At 45.8% G+C, this 20,151-nt stretch overlaps 1 protein-coding gene across 3 annotated transcripts in view; it reads left to right on the top strand.

Annotated features, from left to right (window-relative positions):
• ADGRE3 (adhesion G protein-coupled receptor E3) overlaps window positions 1-20,151 on the top strand; it is a 56,161-nt gene that overhangs the window by 19,194 nt on the left and 16,816 nt on the right. For all 3 annotated transcript variants that reach the window (XM_030821862.1, XM_030821861.1, XM_030821863.1), the window contains 5 exons: window positions 3,788-3,907; window positions 9,164-9,348; window positions 13,890-14,057; window positions 16,463-16,660; window positions 19,724-19,959. In XM_030821862.1, the coding sequence (XP_030677722.1) occupies window positions 3,788-3,907; window positions 9,164-9,348; window positions 13,890-14,057; window positions 16,463-16,660; window positions 19,724-19,959 (907 nt within the window). The remainder of the gene's footprint in view (window positions 1-3,787; window positions 3,908-9,163; window positions 9,349-13,889; window positions 14,058-16,462; window positions 16,661-19,723; window positions 19,960-20,151) is intronic.

Below are 20,151 nucleotides of genomic sequence, written 5' to 3' on the forward strand. Positions count from 1 at the left end.
AAGACAATAATGAGGCCTGATACACCCTGGGAACTGGTTAGCAGCTGAGATCTGGGTTAGGCAATTAGAAAAAAAAAATTGAATACACCACATGAGTCCCTTTATGTAAATTACATAAATTTATATAAAGTCTAGAAAACGCAAACTTATCTAGAGTGACAGGGAGGGGCAGGAGGGAGGGGTGGCAGAGGCATGAGAAAATCTGGGGAAACTATTAGGGGTGATGGAAATCTTCCTGCCTTGATTGTGGTGTTGATTTCAGAGGTGTGTGCACCCACCAAAACTCACCAGATTGTACACTTTAATATGTGCAGTTGGTTAGACAGCAATTATATCTCAATAAAGTTGTTTATTCAGAAGATTGCCAATAGTTTCCAATCCCAGGTCTGGAATTTTCACTTAAATGTAGTTTGAAGACCAGGAGTGATGGCTCACGCCTGTATCCCAGCACTTTGGGAGGCTGAGGTGGGTGGATCACTTGAGGCCAGTAGTTTGAGACCAGCCTGGGCAGCGTGGTGAAACTTCATCTTTACTAAAAATACAAAAATCAGCCAGGCATGGTGGCTCACGACTGTAATCCCAGCTACTCCGGAGGCTGAGGTGGGAGAATCACTTGAACCCAGGAGGCAGAGGTTGCAGTGAGCCGATCACACCACTGCACTCCAGCCTGGGTGACAGAGAAAGACTCCATCTTAAATTTAAAAAAAAAAAAAAATTTAAAAAAAGCACAGCAGGTTTTGAAAAAGTCAGTGCATATTCTTCTTGGAAAACTGGAATCTGGATACTTTGGTTCAAAATTAAACCATTTTCCAGATTGCAAGTAAATCTCATCTCTCCTGATTTTGCCACGTCCTGATTGTTTGATCTGAGACCAGTGCCCTCACCTCATTGGACTTCATTCTCCTGTCAATAAAATGAGGATAATATTAGCTGGACATGGTGGTGTGCAAACGTGGTCCCAGCTACTTAGGAGGCTGAGGTGGGAGCATCACTTGAGCCCAGGAGTTCGAGGCTGCAGTGAGCTGAGATTGCACCACTGCACTCCAGCCTGGACAACAGAGTGAGAGACTGTCTCAAAAAAAATTTTTAATAGAGATAATGAAAATGCATGTAATGCACTTAGGACTAGGATACCTCAGAAGCTAAATGAATCAAACTTTTAAGAAAGAAGAAAAACTACGTTAGTAATTGCTATAACTATGATTATTCTATCTTTCCTCTCTTTAATATTATGAAATATTACTAAAATAGTGTCATTCTTTTTTATGTGAAGCACATAGTTTAATTTAGAAAATATTAAATCATATAAAAACAAGTCAAATTGAGGTTTTATAAAAATAACACAGAGTAACAAGTGATAATATAATGGATGATGAAATCAACATTGTGGGCAGGGTGAGGTGGCACACGCCTGTAATCCTAGCACTTTTGGAGGCTAAGGCAGGTGGATCACCTGAGGTCAGGAGTTCGAGATCAGCCTGGCCAACATGGTGAAAACCTGTCTCTACTAAAAATACAAAAATTAGCCTGGTGTGGTGGTGCACACCTGTAATCTCAACTACTCGGGAGGGTGAGGCAGGAGAATCATTTGAACCTCGGAGGCAGAGGTTGCAGTGAACCAAGATTGTGCCACTGCACTCCAGACTGGGTGACAGAGCGAGACTCCATCCTGGAAAATAATAATAATAATAATAATAATAATAATAATAAATTCAGCCAGGCACAGTGCCTCACTCCTGTAATCCTAGCACTTTGGAAGGCCGAGGCAGGTGGATGACCTGAGGTCAGTAGTTCGAGACCAGCCTGGCCGACATGGTGAAACCCTGTTTCAACCAAAAAAATACAAAAAAAATTAGCCAGGCGTGGTGGTGCATGCCTATAATCCCAGCTACTCATGAGGCTGGGGCAGGAGAATCGCTTGAACCGGGGGACAGAGGTTGCAGTTAGCTGAGAGCATGCCACTGCACTCCAGCCTGGGCAAAAGAGTGAGACTCCATCTCAAAAATAATAATAATAACAATAATTTCATTTGCACTGCGCTCAAGAATTTCTATTGATTAAAACATACTAAATGAATGAAACAGTAGGCCAAAAACATTAATACATAATTAGAGTAAATACTTGTAAACTTTTCAAAAACTGAGAGTCAATATTAGACAAACCAGTAATAGTATCTAGAATATCATTAGTGTCATTCTTTTTTTTTTTTTTGATATGGAGTCTCGCTCTATTGCCCAGGCTGGAATGCAGTGGCATGATCTAGGTCATTGCAACCTCCACTTCCTGGATTCAAGTGATTCTTCTGCCTCAGCCTCCCGATTAGCTGGGATTACAGGCACCTGCCACCATGCCCAGCTAATTTTTGTATATCAGTAGAATGGGGTTTCACCATGTTGGCCAGGCTGGTCTCGAACTCCTGACCTCAAGCAATCAACTGGCCTCAGCCTCCCAAAGTGCTGGGAATTCAGGCATGAGCCACTGCACTCAGCCATAAAATAGTGTCATTCTTGATGTGCTATTTTGTTGCTTGCTTCTTTTTTTCTTTTTTAACCTTTTAATATACATAAAAGGAGATAGGAAAATAAAATCCCTGATGCACCCATCACCCAATTCAACAATTTCCAACTCACAGCCAGTCTTGGGCTGTCTGTTTTTAAGATACATATTTTCATGAGCTTAACCTTTTTTAGCTTCATTAAGGTGTAATTGATAAACAAAATTGTATATATTTAAGGTGTACAATAGGATGACTTGATACACATATATACTGTGGAATGATCACCACAATCAAATTAGCTAACACATCCATCACTCACATGGTTACCTTTTTTCTCATGAGTTTTTCTTGATTGCAATTCATTTGTGACTTTATTTTTATTTGAAGCCCTGGTTCCCCACCATAGGGATATATCATCACTTATTTATTTATTTACTTACTTACTTATTTTTGAGACAGAGTCTCACTCTGTCACCCAGGCTGGAGTGCAGTGGCGCAATCTCAGCTCACTGCAACCTCTGCCTCCCTGGTTCAAACTATTCTCGTTCCTCAGCCTTCCAAGTAGCTGAGATTACAGGTGCACACCACCATGCCCAGCTAATTTTTGTAATTTTAGTAGAGATGGGGTTTCACCATGTTGGCCAGGCTGGTCTTGAACTCCTGGCCTCAAGCAATCCACCTGCCATGGCCTCCCAAAGTGCTGGGATTACAAGCATGAGCCACTGTGCCCAGCCCATGTGATCACTTATTTAATCAATCACCTCTTGTTGAACATCTAGATAATCCCCCATTTTCCACCATTATCATCTAAGCTGCTATGAACTTTCTTGTAGCTAAATCTGCCCTCCAGCCACAATCATTTTCTGAGAATAAACTCCTAGAAATAGAACCGTATCTTCAAAGGTGTATGCTAAGAGCCGTTAGTTAAGAACTTGGTTTCAGGAGTTAGAGTCTTACCTAACTTCTGACTTCAGTTTCCTCATCTATAGAGTTGTCCCTTATGAAGTTATAGGTTATTATAAGGTGACATGTGTAAGGCTCTTAGCTCAGTGCCCAACACATCCTAGACATTCAGTATATGTGAGCCATTTATGTTGCTATGAACATTTTTTTTTAGAGGCAGCATCTCGCTGTGTTGCCTGGGCTCGAATTCCTGGGCTAAAGCAATCCTTCTGCCTCAGCCTCTTGAGTAGTTGGGACTACAGGCATGCACCACCATGTCCTGTTCCTATGCATATTTTTAAAGTTTCTTACAATATCACTAAGCCTGCCCATTGCTTTTCTTACCAGCTATTGAAACTCGAGTGATTACAGACAATTGCTCTGAAGAAAGAAAGACATTCAACTTGAATGTCCAAATGAACTCAATGGACATCGGTTGCAATGACATCATCCAGGGAGACACACAAGGTACGCGTGATGGCTGCATTCAGAATCCCTCACACAGAGCCATGTCATTGTGTGAGTCGTGGGGAAACAAGCCCACTCGGCTCTCCCCTAATGGGCTTGTTACCCTCAAACTGCGATATTGGAGATTTTCCCTTTAAAAAAAAAAAGACGTTTTCCCAAAATGGAGGTTTTCTATTATTCAGTGTGGGAGGGACTTCTTTGCAATTTGGGATGGTGGGGGAATGCTGTTCTGCCTGTGTCCCAGTTTGGGTTCACCCAGAAGCAAACCCTGAAAGAAGTGTGAGAAGTTTCTTTGGGAGGTGATCCCCAGGAACAATAGTGGGTGTATTCATCAGGGTTCTCCAGAGAATCACAACTAAAGAGCTGAAGAGTGTAGGGTGTGGGGGGTGTGGGAAGAGAGGAGAGAGAGAGAGAGAGAGACAGAGAGCAAGAGATGAGATGGAGAGAAACAGATGTGGAAAGGCAGATGGGTAGAGAGAGATGGAGAGAAAGATGGGGAGAGAGGTGGAAAGAGAGACATGGGGAGAGACAGATGGGAAGAGAGAGATGGGGAGAGAAAGATGGAATTAGATGGGGAGAGAGATGTGGAAAGAGAGAGATGGGGAGAGCAATGGAAAGAGAGATGGGGACAGCGATGGAAAGAGAGAGAAGGGGAGAGAGATGGAAAGAGAGAGAAGGGAAGAGAGATGGAAAAAGATAGGGAGAGAGATGGAAAGAGAGAAATGAGAAAAGAGAGATTAGGAGAGCGGTGGAAAGACAGAGATGGGGAGAGAAATGGAAAGAGAGAGAAGGGAAGAGAGAGATGGAGAAAGAGATGGGAAGAGAGAGATGGGGAGAGACAGATGAAAAGAGATAGGGGATAGAGATGGGGAGACAGAGATAGGAAGAGAGATGGAAAGAGAGAGATGAGGAGAGAGAGATGGAAAGAGAGAGATGGGGAGAGGTGGAAAGAGAGAGATGGGGAGAGAGAGAGATGGAATTTGAGAGATGGGGAGAGAGACATGGAAAGAGAGAGATGTGGAGAGAGAGATGGAAAGAGAGAGATGTGGAGAGAGATCAAAAGAGAGATCGAAAGAGAGAGATGGGGAGAGAGAAATGGGGAGAGAGATGGAAAGAGAGAGATGGGGAGAGAAAAGGAAAGAAAGAGATGACGAGAGACGGGGAGAGGCATTTTAAAGAATCGGCTCATGTGACTATGGAGGGCCGAGATGTCCAAAATCTGCAGGGTGGGCAGGCAGGCAGGAGACACAAGGAAGAGCTGATACTGCGGCTTGAATCCAAAGATAGTCTGAGGCCAGAACTCCCTCTTTCTCAGGAGACCTCAGTCTGGTTTCTCTTGAGGCCTTCAACTGATTGGAGGAGGCCCACCCACATTATAGCAGGCAATCTGTTTCACTCAGTCTACTGATTTAAATATTAATCTCATCTTTAAAACACCTTCATGGCAACATCCATGCCTCATGTCAGGGGACCATGGCCTAGCCAAGTGGACATGTAAAATGAACTATCACCATAGGTAAGAGGCAAAGTAAGACACGCAAGTAAAGGCAGCCAATGAGGTAGGTACCCGAGTGAGCAGCTTGCTGTTGGGGTACCTGGAGCTCAATCTCACTGAGTTGTCCCATTCGAGAAGACGGAGCTAGGATGTCTGTCCATCTGCTCTGATCTATCATTGGTGGAGGGTTGTTCTGGGGGCTGAACTTTCAAGCTCTTCCAGCCTGTCCTCTGTGCAGGCCAAACACAAATTCATGCCCATGGAAGTTCCCAGGCAGAACCACCAAAGCTTACAGCAGAATTCAGCAGCATATTAAAGAAACCAAGAATGGCAGGGATTCGAGCCAGGGTGCACACCATACCTACAGTCTTTGTAAGAAGAAATAGATTATTATTCATTGTCTCAGTGTTACCAGACTTTGAAGTTTCCAGAAAATGCAAAAAGTGGGTTGCTTGTATGAAAACATCCTTTTTTGGTTTTTGTTTTCTGTCTTTGAGATGGAGTCTCACTCTGTCGCCCAGGCTGGAGTGCAGTGGCGTGATCGCAGCTCACTGCAGCCTCCGCCTCTTGGGTTCAAGCGACTCTCCAGCCTCAGCTTCCCAGTAGCTGAGATTGCAGGCATGTGCCACCACATCCAGCTAATTTTTGTATTTTTAGTAGAGACGGGGTTTCACCATGTTGACCATGCTGGTCTCGAACTCCTGACCTCAAATGATCCACCCTCTCAGCCTCCCAAAGTGCTGGGGTTACAGGTGTGAGCCACCATGCCCAGCCCCAGCACTCTGTTAAAACGAACCCCCCAGGGATCACAGGACTTAAGCTCCAGCTGAGAACGACTCTTATAAAAAATGGCAGACCGGGCACGGTGGCTCATGCCTGCAATCCCAGCACTTTGGGAGGCCGAGGCGGGTGGATCATCTGAGGTTGGGAGTCCGGGACCAGCCTCACCAACATGGAGAAACCCCATCTCTACTAAATGCAAAATTAGCCGGATGTGGTGGCACATGCCTGTAATCCCAGCTACTTGGGAGGCTGAGGCAGGAGAATCACTTGAACCCAGGAGGCAGAGGTTGCGGTGAGCCAAGATCGTGCCATTGCCCTCCAGCCTGGGCAGCAAGAGTGAAACTCCATCTCAAAAAAAAAATGGCAGAGATCTTTTTTGGGGTTAAGCTTTGCAGCAAAGCCACGTTCACAACTCAACCTTCATGGGTGTTAATGCACAATAGAGAGAGATTCTAAAATCATTTAGGCAAGCCACATATCCTAGATCCTGCTAATTTCCCTAATGAGAACCTGTCTCTGTATCCATTAGGCTTATTAACAGACTAATTTCACCATTGAAAACTCACTTCCTTTTTTTTTTTTTTTTTTTTGAGACAGAGTATCGCTCTGTCTCCCAGGTTGGAGTGCAGTGGCCTGATTTGGATCTTGGCTCACTACAACCTCCGCCTCCCAGGTTCAAGCGATTCTCCTGCCTCAGCCTCCCGAGTAGCTGGGACTACAGGTGTCTGCCAGCACTCCTGGCTAATTTTTGTATTTTTAGTAGAGACAGGGTTTCACCATATTGGCCAGGCGGGTCTCGAACTCCTGACCTTGTGATCCACCCGCCTCGACCTCCCAAAATGCTAGGATTACAGGCATGAGCCACCATGCCTGGCTGAAAACTCACTTCTATAGGGCCTTACGTCTAATTGGCCAAATTAAATAAATCTTTACATCTGGCTGAGCATGGGGGCTCATGCCTATAATCCCAGCACTTTGGGAGGCGGGAGGAGGGAGGATCACTTGAGACCAGGAGTTTGAGACCAGCCTGGGCAACATAGTGAGACCCTGTATCTACAAAAAGTAGGGGAAAAATTAGCCAGGTGTGGTGGCATGTAACTGTAGTCCCAGCTACCCAGGAGGCTGAGGCAGGAGGATCACTTGAGCCCAGGAGGTCGAGGCTGCAGTGAGCTATGATCACACCACTGCACTCCAGCCTGGGCAACAGAGCAAGACCCTGTCTCAAAAAAAAAAAAAAAAACAAATGAGAAAAAAGAAATCATGAAATCTGACTGATTGCTAAAAGGAATCAAGATAAATCTTAGGCTTGATACATGGGTGGGTCTGCAAATTTTTAATATAAGTATAGCTGATACAAATGAACAAAAAACATTTTTTGACATTCATTATGCTAATTAAGCTAATTAGCAAAACATCTGGTGTTAATTGGAGATAAGCACACCTGAATTACTTATAGTGGCCATCTCTCAACTGTGGTGTTTCTGATTCAAGTTAATCAGGCCTGGCACATGAAGCCCTAATTAAGACAAAGTCTACCCCAGCATAGTTTAAATTAATATACATGGCCAGCCACGGTGGCTCACACTTGTAATCCCAGCACTTTGGGAGGCCGAGGAGGGCTGATCACTTGAGGTCAGGAGTTTGAGACAAGCCTGGCCAACATGGTGAAACCCCATCTCTACTAAAAATACAAAATTAGCCAGGTGTGATGGCACACACCACTTGTAATCCCAGCTACTCAGGAGGCTGAGGCAGGAGAATTACTTGAACCCTGGAGGCAGAGATTGCAGTGAGCTGAGATCGTGCCATTGCACTCAAGCCTGGGCAAAAAGAGCGAAACTCCATCTCAAAAAAAAAATTAATATATGTAAGAACAAACTGTCCTCACAGCAACATTATTCAAAATAGCCAAAAAATGAAAATGACTCAAATGTCCATCAATGAAAGACTGGATAAATGGAAGGTGGTATATCCATATAATGGAATATTATTTGGTCAGAAAAAGGAATGAAGCACTGACCCATGCTGCAACGTGGATGAACTTTGAAGACATGATGCTGAATGAAAGACAACAGATATAGAAGGTCACATAGTGTATGATTCCATTTATATGAAATGTCTAGAATAGGTAAACTCATAGAGACAGAAAGTGGGTTGGTGGTTTCCAGGGACTGAGTGAGGAATTCTTATGGGAATGGATTCTCTTTTGGAGGTTATGAAAATGTTTTGGAATGACATAGAGGTGATGAAAACATTGTGAATGTACTCAACGCCACTGAATACAATTCACTTTTTTTTTGTTTTGAGACACGATCTTGCTCTGTCACCCAGGCTGGAGTGCAGTGGTGCAATCACGGCTCACTGCAGCCTCAACCTCCTGGGTTCAAGCGATCCTCCAGTCTCAGCCTCCCAAGTCACTGGGATTACAGCCTCCCAAGTCACTCGTGGTGCCACTTTGTCTGGCTTTGGGGACACTTTTAAAGATTCCAATTTTGGGCTAGGCATGGTGGCTTACGCCTGTAATCCCAGCACTTTGGGAGGCCAAGGTGGGCAGATCACCTGAGGTCAGGAGTTTAAGACCAGCCTAGCAAACATGGTGAAATCCCGTCTCTCCTAAAAATGCGAAAATTAGCTGAGCGTGGTGGCTCATGCCTGTAATCCCAGCACTTTGGGAGACCAAGGCAGGTGGATCACCTGAGGTCAGGAGTTGGAGACCAGCCTGGCCAACATAGTGAAACCCTATCTCTACTAAAAAGACAAAAAAATAGCCAGGCATGGTGGTGCGTGCCTATAATCCCAGCTACTTGGGAGGCTGAGGCAGGAGAATCACTTGAACCCGGGAGGCGGAGGTTGCAGTGAGCCGAGATCACGCCACTGCACTCCAGCCTGGCTGGGTGACAATAGCGAGACTCCGTCTCAAAAAAAAAAAAAAAAAAAGAAAAGGAAAGAAAAAAGATTCCACTTTTCTGTTTCCTCAGGTCCCAGTGCCATTGCCTTTATCTCATATTCTTCTCTTGGAAACATCATAAATGCAACTTTTTTTGAAGAGATGGATAAGAAAGATCAAGTGTATCTGAACTCTCAGGTTGTGAGTGCTGCTATTGGACCCAAAAGGAACGTGTCTCTCTCCAAGTCTGTGACACTGACTTTCCAGCACGTGAAGGTGGGTCACAGGTATGATTTGAGCTTGTCGGGTCTCAAGGAGGCAGGCCAAACGATGTTTGTGTATCATCCCAGGCTGCGGTTCTAGACCCGCCCTCTTCAGGGTCGTAGTCAGGAGCATTTGAAATGTGGCTGGTCTGAATCGAGATTTTGAAGACATTATTTCCAGATTTACATCTTGTAAATCAGCCTTTGAAGACTTAATAAGAAGAAAACAATTAGCTTGATTTAAACCAGGCAGGCTGGCATGCGCCTATAGTTCCAGCTACTTGGGAGGCTGAGGCAAGAGGATTGCTTGAGCCCAGGAGTTGGAGGCTGCAGTGAGCTATGATTGCACCATTGCACTCCAGCCTGGGGCACAGAGCAAGACACTATCAGAAGAAGAAAAACACGAAGGAGAAGAAGGAAAGAGACAAAGAAACAAAGAGGAAGGAAGGAAGGAAGGAAAGAAGGAGGGAGGGAGGGAAGTGACAGAGAATTTCCCCAAACCAATGTCAAACACCAAACCACAGATTCAGGAGTTTCAGAGAACCAATAAGAATAAATGCAAAAAAAAAAAAATTAGCTAGATTTAATCATTCTACATTGTATGCAAATACAAGTATTTTTTCTTTTTTTATTTTTATTTTTTATTTTTTTAATCATTTATTTTTTATTATTAATTTTTTTGCACACAAAATAATAAACATTTTCTAAAAATACATACAAACAAAAAGATGCATATCAAACATATTAGGAAGTTTGCACATGGGAAGACGGGGACTAGAAATGGGGGGTGGCAATTAAAGCAAATAAATGAGAGAGGGACTTTGTATGGATCAATGATAATAACTCAATCCTCTATTTGACAAAGAAGAAGGAGAAAGAAGAGGAAGGAAAAGAAAGTGGGATAAAGGATCAGAAAGGGAGGAAAATAGAAAAAATTAGAGTATGACTCCAGGGTAGACCTGTTTTGTTGTCGCTGGGTTGGTTGGTTGGTTTGTCAGTTGTATTTTTCATATGTTTCGCCATCTTGGCCAGGCTGGTCTCGAACGCCTAGCCTCAAGTGATCAACCCACCTCGGCCTCCCAGAGTGCTGGCACTACAGGCGTGAGCCACCACGTCCAGCCCCCACATTGCTTCTGGCCTCCGTGGTAGACCTCCCAGACGGGGCGGCCGGGCAGAGGCGCTCCTCACTTCCCAGACGGGGCGGCCGGGCAGAGACGCTCCTCACTTCCTAGACGGGGTGGCGGCGGGCAGAGGGGCTCCTCACTTCCCGGATGGGGCGGCCAGGCAGAGGCGCTCCTCACTTCTTCCCAGACGGGGCGGCCAGGCAGAGGCGCTCCTCACTTCCCAGACGGGGCGGCCAGGCAGAGGAGAGGCGCTCCTCACTTCTTCCCAGACGGGGCGGCCGGCAGAGGCGCTCCTCACTTCTTCCCAGACGGGGCGGCCGGGCAGAGGCGCTCCTCACTTCCCAGCGGGGGCCGGGCAGGGCGCTCCTCACTTCTTCCCAGACGGGGCGGCCGGGCAGAGGCGCTCCTCACTTCCCAGACGGGGGGCCGGGCAGAGGCGCTCCTCACTTCCCCAGACGGGCGGCCGGCAGAGCGCTCCTCACTTCCCAGACGGCCCCCCCCCCCGGGCGGCCGGCAGAGGCGCTCCTCACTTCCCAGACGGGTGGCGGCTGGGCAGAGGCGCTCCTCACATCCCAGACGATGGGCGGCCAGGCAGAGAGGCTCCCCACCTCCCAGAGAGGCTGCAATCCTAGCACCCTGGGAGGCCATGGCAGGCGGCTGGGAGGCGGAGGCTGCAGCGAGCCAAGACCACGCCACCGCACTGCAGCCCGGGCAGCACCGAGCACCGAGTGAGCGAGACTCCGTCTGCAGTCCCAGCACCTCGGGAGGTCGAGGCGGGCAGACCACTCGAGGTCAGGAGCTGGAGACCAGCCTGGCCAACATGGCGAAACCGCGCCTCCAGCCAAAGGAGAAAAACTAGGCAGGGGTGGTGGCGCGCGCCGGCAATCCCAGGCAGCCCGCAGGCCGGGGCAGGAGAACCACGGGAGGCGGAGACAGGGAGACTGCAGCGAGCCGAGTATACTCCAGCCTGGGCCACAGAGGGGGGAAAAAAAAAAAAAAGAAGAGAGAGAAGAGAAGGGAAGAGGAGAGGAGGGGAGGGAAGGGGAGGGGAGGGGAGCGGAGGGAGGGAGGGGAGGGGAGGGGGGGAGGGGAGGGAGGGGAGGGGGAAAGAAGGAAGGGAGAGAGAGAGAAAGGAAGGAAGGAAGGAAGGAAGGAACAAAGGAAGGAAAAGAAAGAAAAGGCAAATACAAGTATTATAACATCACACTGTATCTCATAAGTATATACAATTATAATGTATAAATTAAAAATAAATTTTTAAAAAGAAGTAAATCAAAACAGAAAAAGAAAAGAAGAAAGGTCACGCCTGTAATCCCAGCACTTTGGGAGGCTGAGGTGGGCGGATCATGAGGCCAAGTGATTGAGTAGCCAACATGGTGAAACCTCATCTCTACTAAAAATACAAAAATTAGCTGGGCATGGTGGCACATGCCTGTAGTCCCAGCTACTTGGGAGGGCGAGGCAGGAGAATCGCTTGAACCCAGGAGGCGGAGGTTGTGGTGAGCCGAGATCGCACCACTGCACTCCAGCCTGGCAACAGAGTCAGACTCCATCTCAAAAAAAAAGAAAGAAAGAAAAGAAGAAAGGAATGTAAACTATCTCCTTGATAATATCTATGTTGATTATACTTATTAATTTATACTGATATATTTAAAAGATACTATGTTGGATATAGTGGGTTAAATAAAATTTATTATTAAAGTTAATTTGACCTATATCTTTACCTTTTTTGAGAAAGGGTCTCACTCTGTTGCCGAGGCTGGAGTGCAGTTGCACAATCATAGCTCACTACAGCCTCGAACTCCTGGGTTCAAGGGACTCTCCCACTTCAGCCTCCCCAGCAGCTGGAACTACAGGTGTGTGCCACCACGCCCAACTAATTCTTTTATTTCTGGTAGAGAGTGGGGCTTATAATGTTGTCCAGGCTGGTCTCAAACTCCTGGCCTCAAGCAACCCTCCCATCTCAGCTTCTTAAAACCCTGAAATTATAGGTATGAACCACTTCATCTGGCTTCTTTTTCTATTTTCTTTTTTTTTTTTTTTTTTGAGTCAGAGTCTGTCGCCCAGGCCGAAGCACAGTGGTGTGATCTCAGCTCACTGCAACCTCCGCCTCCCAGGCCCAAGCGATTCTCCTGCCTCAGCCTCCCAAGTAGCTGGGATTACAAGCAAGTGCCACGACACCTGGCTCATTTTTGTATTTTTAGTAGAGATGATGGCTGGCCATGCTGAACAAACTGGTCTCCAACTCCTGACTTTAGGTGATCCACCCTTCTTGGCCTCCCAAAGTGCTGGGATTACAGTCGTGAGCCACTGTGCCCGGCTTCAAAGGCTAATTTTATTATCTCTCCTCATGACGTTTCTTTCCTATACCATGCCTCTCATCGCATGAGCAATTATTGTGTTGTAAGGGAGTCAGAGACAAAATTGATTATACAACAACCAGGGACATTTGGCTTAGAGAGACTTTAGGGAAAAACATGAGAGCTTCAGACTCCACTGTTTTTTTCGTTTTTTTGGTTTTTTTGCTCTCATGGTTGGGGCAAGGTTCTAAAACCAAAGAAATCTCTTGAAACTGTGGTTCCCAGGGAGCCTTTGCTTTATTTTATGTTACATAAAATCTCAAAAGAGCTGCGGTTATGGATCGGGGGTCCTGGTGGCCACATAAAATAGAAATCAGGTGCAGTGGCTCATGACCGTAACCACAGCCCCTTGGGAGGCCAAGGCAGGAGGATTGCTTGAGGCCAGAAGCTCAAGACCAGCCTGGGCAACATGTTGAAACCCCATCTCTACTAAAAATACAAAAGTTAGCTGGGCATGGTGGTGCACACTTGTAGTTCTAGCTACTCTGGAGGCTGAGATGGGAGGATCGTTAGAGCCAGGGAGGTCAAGGTGGCAGTGAGTTGTGATTGCACCACGGCACTCCAGCCTGGGCGACAGAAGGAGACCCCGTCTCAAAAACAAACAAAACAGAAATCACCTGAGTCACTCTTCACACAGGTGCCTTAGCAAGTGACACCCTGGCATAGGCCAACACTGAGAACTGTCCCTCCTGAGGAAAAAGAAATGAGCTGGCCGGACACAGTGGCTCATGCCTGTATGATCCCAGCACTTTGAGAGGCAAAGGCAGGCAGATTGCTTGAGTCCAGGAGTTCGAGACCAGCCTGGGCAGCATAGTTAACCCTATCTCTACAAAAAAATACAAAAATTAGCCTGGTATGGCAGTGCACGTCTGTAATCCCAGCTATTCGGGAGGCTGAGGCAGGAGAATCGCTTGAACCCAGGAAGCAGAGGTTGCAGTGAGCCGAGATTGAGCCACTGCACTCCAGGCTGGGTAACAAAGCAAGATTTCGTCTCAAAAAAAAAAAAAAAAAAAAAAAAAAGAAAGAAAGAAAGACAAAGACAATGAGCCCTTTCTATTTTCTATTTTCAGACGAACCCCGGTACCAAAAAGGTCTTCTGTGTCTACTGGAAGAGCACAGAGCAGGGCAGCCAGTGGTCCAGGGATGGCTGCTTCCTGATACACTTGAACAAGAGTCACACCATGTGTAATTGCAGTCACCTGTCCAGCTTCGCTGTCCTGATGGCCCTCACCAGCCAGGTATGATGTATATGTTTTATTCTTCCAGCAAATACTTTCTGAGCCCCTACTAAGTGGTAATAAGTGCTATTAAAAAAAAAAAAAAAAAACTGAAAAAAGGCCGAGCATGGTGACTCATGCCTTTAATCCCAGCACTTTGGGAGGCCAAGACGGGCAGTCACCTGAGGTCAAGAGTTTGAGACCAGCCTGGCCAACATGGCAAAAACCCATCTCTGCTAAAAATGCAAAAATTTGCCGAACATGGTGGTACATGCCTGTAATCCCAGCTACTCAGGAGGCTGAGACAAGAGGATGCCTTGAACCCGGGAGGCAGAGGTTTCAGGGAACTGAGATCAAGCCATTGCACTCCAGCCTGGGTGATAGAGCAAGACTCCATCTCAAAAAAAAAAAAAAAAAAAATCAACTTATGTAAAAGACACAAGGTAAGAAGTCCAGGAGAAACCTGGTGCAAACTTCCAGTGTCCTCTCCTAGGAAAGTCACACAGATGCAGTTCATTCTCCCAGCAATGACTTACGACAACGCATGTGAAGTGTTGTCAGCCAGGGAAGCTCACCTGAGGTGTGTTCAGAGTGTATATTGGGGGATCATTCACATAGGTATGCAGTGCCTACATGTTTGACCTCAGTTGCTCAGACTACAGGACCCCAGGGCAAAAATATGATTACTGGGCCAGACACAGTGGCTCACACCTGTAATCCCAGCACTTTGGGAGGCCGAGGCAGGCAGATCACAAGGTCAGGAGATCAAGACCATCCTGACCAACATGGTGAAACCCCATCTCTACTAAAAATACAAAAATTAGCCAGGTGTGGTGGCACACGCCTGTCTTCCCAGCTACTCAGGAGGCTGAGACAGAAGAATTGCTTGAACCTGGGAGGCAGAGGTTGCAGCGAGCTGAGATCGCACCACTGCACTCCAGCCTGGCAACAAAGCAAGACTCTGTCTAAAAAAAAAAAAACCATGATTACTATAAACCACATCATGAATGACTACTATTAAAAAGTCAAAAAGTAACAGATGCTGGTGAGGTGGCAGAAAAAAAGGAACACACACTGTTGGTGGGATTGTAAATTAGTTCAACCATTGTGGAAAGCAGCATGGCAATTTCTCAAAGGGCTGAAAACAGAACTACCATTCAACCCAGCAATCCTGTTACTGGGTATATACCCAAAGGAATATGAATCATTCTATCATAAAGACACAAGCACATGTATGTTCACTGCAGCACTATTCACAATAGCAGAGACATAGAATCAACCTAAATGCCCATCAATGGTAGACCGGATAAAGAAAATGTGTTACATATGGAATACATACACCGTGGAATACTATGCAGCCATAAAAAAGAATGAGATCATGTCCTTTGCAGGGACATGGATGGAGCTGGAGGCCATTATCCTTAGCAAACGAATGCAGGAACAGAAAACCAAATACTCGTGTTCTCACTTATAAGTGGGAGCTACATGAGGAGAACATATGGACACAAAGAGGGGAACAACAGACGCTGGGGCCTATTGGAGGGTGGAGAGTGGGAGGAGGGAGATGACCAGGAAAAATAACTGACGGGTACTAGGCTTAATACCTGGGTGACGAAATAATCTGTACAAGAAACCCCCGCAACAGGGGTTTACCTATGTAACAAACCTGCACGTGTATCTCTGAACTTAAAAAAGTTTTTTAAATCCCTTCATTAGTATGAGCTCTCTGATCAAACTGGTACTGCATAGCACAAGCCCTCTGCATACAAAAACACTTTATTTTTTTTAGATACGAGGTCTCACTTGTTGGCTCAGGCCAGTCTTGAACTCCTGGGCTCCAGCAATCCTCCCACCTCAGCTTCGCAAAGCATTGGGATTACAGGTGTGAGACACCATGGCCCAAAAATCACTTTGTAAAGATTGTGGTAAAATACACAGAACATAAAATTTACCATCTTAGCCATTTTAAATGTATATACAGTTCAATAAAGTACAATCATCTTGTGCAATCATCAACCACCATCCATCTCCAGAACGCTTTCATCTTGCAACACTGAAATTCTTCACTCCTTAACCAACTCCCTATTCTCTCTCTCTCCTCTCCCCAGCTTCTGGTAACTGCCATTCTACTTTTTTTAGGGGAAAAAAATCATATGTCCAAACTCATCAAAATGTATACATTTAATATGTGTAATTTTTGATACATTAATTATACACCTCAATAAAGCTAAAAACAAAAAAGACAGTCTAGCAATCTATATTAGCAGTCTATATTAGCAGTCTACATTAGCAATCTACATTAGCAGTCTAATGGTCCCACACTACCACTGGGCTTGGTGCCTGTGTCTAGGATGCCCCGGTTCAAGGAGGGAGCCATAATCCCAGTGCAGGAAAGCATAACTGTGAACTTTTTTTCTCGGTCCCAGAAGGAGGATCCCGTGCTGACTATCATCACCTACGTGGGGCTGAGCGTCTCTCTGCTGTGCCTCCTGCTGGCAGCCCTCACCTTCCTCCTGTGCAAAGCCATCCAGAACACCAGCACCTCCCTGCATCTGCATCTCTCGCTCTGCCTCTTCCTGGCCCACCTCCTTTTCCTCGTGGGGATTGATCGAACTGAACCCAAGGTACTGACAGTGTCTCAGAGGATGCCCTGCCCTGCCCCAAGGTACACTGAGCTCATGGAGCAATGCTGCACTGGATTCCTTAATAAAATGTCCTTGGGTCTGTAGAGGAGAAAAATATAATTTTCCCGTTACCCTTCTGAGATCGTAGCTGGGACTCATATAACAAAAGACAGGTAAGAGAAAAAGCAAACAGAAGTTCATTAACATATATGCATATTTCATATATACATACGTGGGAAATACCCAGGGAATGAGGCATTCTCAAAGAGGTAGTTTAGAACCACAGCATTTTTGACAAAGAATGATAAATTTTTGAAGAAGGGAAAAAGATCTTGGGTCTCTAGGGGCACAAAGTATGGGAAGGCAAATATCTGGGAAATGAGTGATACATAAAGGCTTACTAGTATCATTGGTTGTATTACTCCATTTTCAGGCTGCTGATAAAGATATACTCAAGACTGGGAAGAAAAAGAGGTTTAATTGGACTTGCAGTTCCACATGGCAGGAGAGGCCTCAGAATCATGGCTGGAGGCGAAAGGCACTTCTTACATGGTGGCTGCAAGAGAAAAAATTAGGAAGATCCAAAAGCGGAACCCCTGATAAAACCATCAGATCTCCTGAGATTTATTTCCTAACAGGGAAAACCGCCCCCATGATTGAAATTATCTCCCACCGGGTCCTTCCCACAACATTTGGGAATTACGGGAGTGCAATTCAAGATGAGATTTGGGTGGGGACACAGAGCCAAACCATATCATTGGTTTTGTAGATTCCTCCAGTGTTGGCTCCAGACCAATGAGGATCTAAAGTTGTCTTGGTGGCCGCGCATGGTGGCTCATACCTGTAATCCCAGCACTTTGGGAGACTGAGGTGGGCAGATCACCTGAGGTCAGGAGTTCAAGACCAGCCTGGTCAACATGGCAAAACTCTGTCTCTACTAAAAATACAAAATATTAGCCGAGCGTGGTGATGAGCACCTGTAATCCCAGCTACTTGGGAGGCTGAGGCAGGAGAATTGCTTGAACCTGGGAGGCAGAGGCTGCAGTGAGCCAAGATTGCGCCACTGCACTCCAGCCTGGGCAACAAGAGCAAAACTCCATCTTAAATAAATAAATAAATAAATAAATAAAATGTCTTAGTGATCAACTTTTGTCCCTCCCATAGCAAGGGTAGGAGGGTAGAAGGAAGAGAATAGGTAGGAGGAATGCCTTTGTAAATTAATGTCCTGGTATACTATTCAGCCTTCAGAAAAAGAAAGAAATCCTGCCATTTGTGATAACATGGATGAAACTGGAGAGTGTTAAGCTGAGTGAAATCAGCAAAGCACAGAAAGACAAATAGTGCGTGATCTCACTTATGTGTGGAATCTAAAATAGCCAAACTCATCAAAGCAAAGAGCAGAATGGTTGTTAGCAGAGACTAGGGCAGCGGGGAAGGGGTTTAGGGAGATGTTGGTCAAAGGATACCAAATTTCAGCTAGACAGGAAGAATAAATACAAGAGAGCTATTATACATCATCACTATAGTCAATAACGATATATTCTATATTGAAAAATTGCTAACAAAGTAGATTTTAAGTGTTCTCACCCCCCAAAAAAGACAAGTACAAAAACGTATGTCCTGCTTTTAGGCAAATAGGGGGAGGGCACAGAGCTATTTTTGTATCTGCTTCTTCTCAACTGCCTTCAGTTTAAAATAATCCCTTGGGCCAGACACAGTGGCTGACACCTGTAATCCCAGCACACTGGGAGGCAATGGTGGAAAGATCACTTGAGGCCAGGGGTTCGAGGCCATCCTGGGCAATGTAGTGAGACCTTGTCTCTACAAAAAAACAAAAAAAATAACAAAATTAGCTGGACACAGTGGTGCACGTCTGTAGTCCCAGCTGTGTGGGAGGCTGAGGCAGGAAGATTACTTGAACCCAGGAGTTCGAGGCTGCAGTGAGCTATGATTGCAAGCACTGTACTCCAGCCTGGGTGACAGAGCAAGACCCTGTCTCAAAAAAAACCAATAATAATCATAATAATAATCTCTTATGCTAAAGTGAAACTTTTTTTAAAATTTTATTTTTAATTGAAAAATAATAATTGTATAAAATTGTGGGGTACAATGTGAAGTTTCCATAGATATACACATTATGAAATGACCAAACCAGGATAATAAACATATCTATCACTTCCATACTTCTCATTTCTTTGTGGTGAAAACATTTAAAATTCACTCTTTTAGGACTGGGGTGGCGGTTCATGCTTGTAATACCAGCACTTTAGGAGGCCAAGGCGGGAGGATCACTTCAGCCCAGGAGTTGGAGACTGGCCTGGGCAACACAGTGAGACCCTGTCTCTGCAAAAATTAGCGGGTATGGTGGCACACACTTGTAGTCCCAGCTACTGGGGAGGCTGAGGTGGGAGGATCACTTGAGCCTGAGAGTTCAAGGCTGCAGTGAACTATGATTGTGCCACTGCACTCCAGCCTGGGTGACAGAGTGAGATCCTGTCTCAAAGAAATACAATAAAACAAAATCCACTCTTTTAGCAACTTTGAAATTCATAATATATTAACTATAGTCATCACGCAGTACAGTAGGAGCAGAGAGTAGAATGGAGGTTCCCAGAGGTTGAGGGGGGAAGTGGATGAGGAAAGGAGACATTGCTCAAAGTATACAAAGCCTTAATTTAAAAGGAGGGATAAATTCTGGTGATCTGTGCAAAGGTGGCACATTCTGCTACCCTTTCAGTCCCAAGGGCAGGTTGAAGGGATTGGTGCCCAGGTGGCCAAAGCTAGCCTTGACTATCAACTATCTATTTTTTAAATATAATTGAGATGGGGTCTCACTAAGTTGCCCAGGCTGGTCTCAAACTCCTGGGCTCAAGCAATCCTCCCACCTCAGCCTCCCAAAGTGTGGAGATTACAGACATGAGCCACTGCATTCAGTTCCCCTTTACTTTTAACGCCCTTGGTCCGATGTTAGGTGCTCTGAACCCAAAGCCAATGTCAAGGAGAGGTCCTAGGGCCATACTCCACCCTGACAACCCCTTCAGGCATCCCTTTCTCCTCCCCCAGATGCTATGCTCCATCATTGCCGGTGCCTTGCATTATCTCTACCTGGCCGCCTTCACCTGGATGCTGCTGGAGGGCCTGCACCTCTTCCTCACTGCACGGAACCTGACGGTGGTCAACTACTCAAGCATCAACAGACTCATGAAGTGGATCATGTTCCCAGTCGGCTATGGCGTTCCTGCTGTGACTGTGGCCATTTCTGCAGCCTCCAGGCCTCACCTTTATGGAACCGCTGATCGGTGAGCTTGAATCCCACCCTGTGTCATGGACAGTTTCCTAAGAAAGCTTTTGAGGGCAGCATTCATGATGATGGTGGGAATATACATAACCAATGCACTCTATGTTCCCCTTTATAACAGCTCTAACCTCTTTCCCAGCAAGGCAGGGTGAGATGGTGGTAAGAGTTTGCAAGGTTCTGGAAGTCTTATACA

Source organism: Nomascus leucogenys, chromosome 10 (genome assembly GCF_006542625.1).
Source record: "Nomascus leucogenys isolate Asia chromosome 10, Asia_NLE_v1, whole genome shotgun sequence".
NCBI classification, from domain to species: domain Eukaryota; kingdom Metazoa; phylum Chordata; class Mammalia; order Primates; family Hylobatidae; genus Nomascus; species Nomascus leucogenys.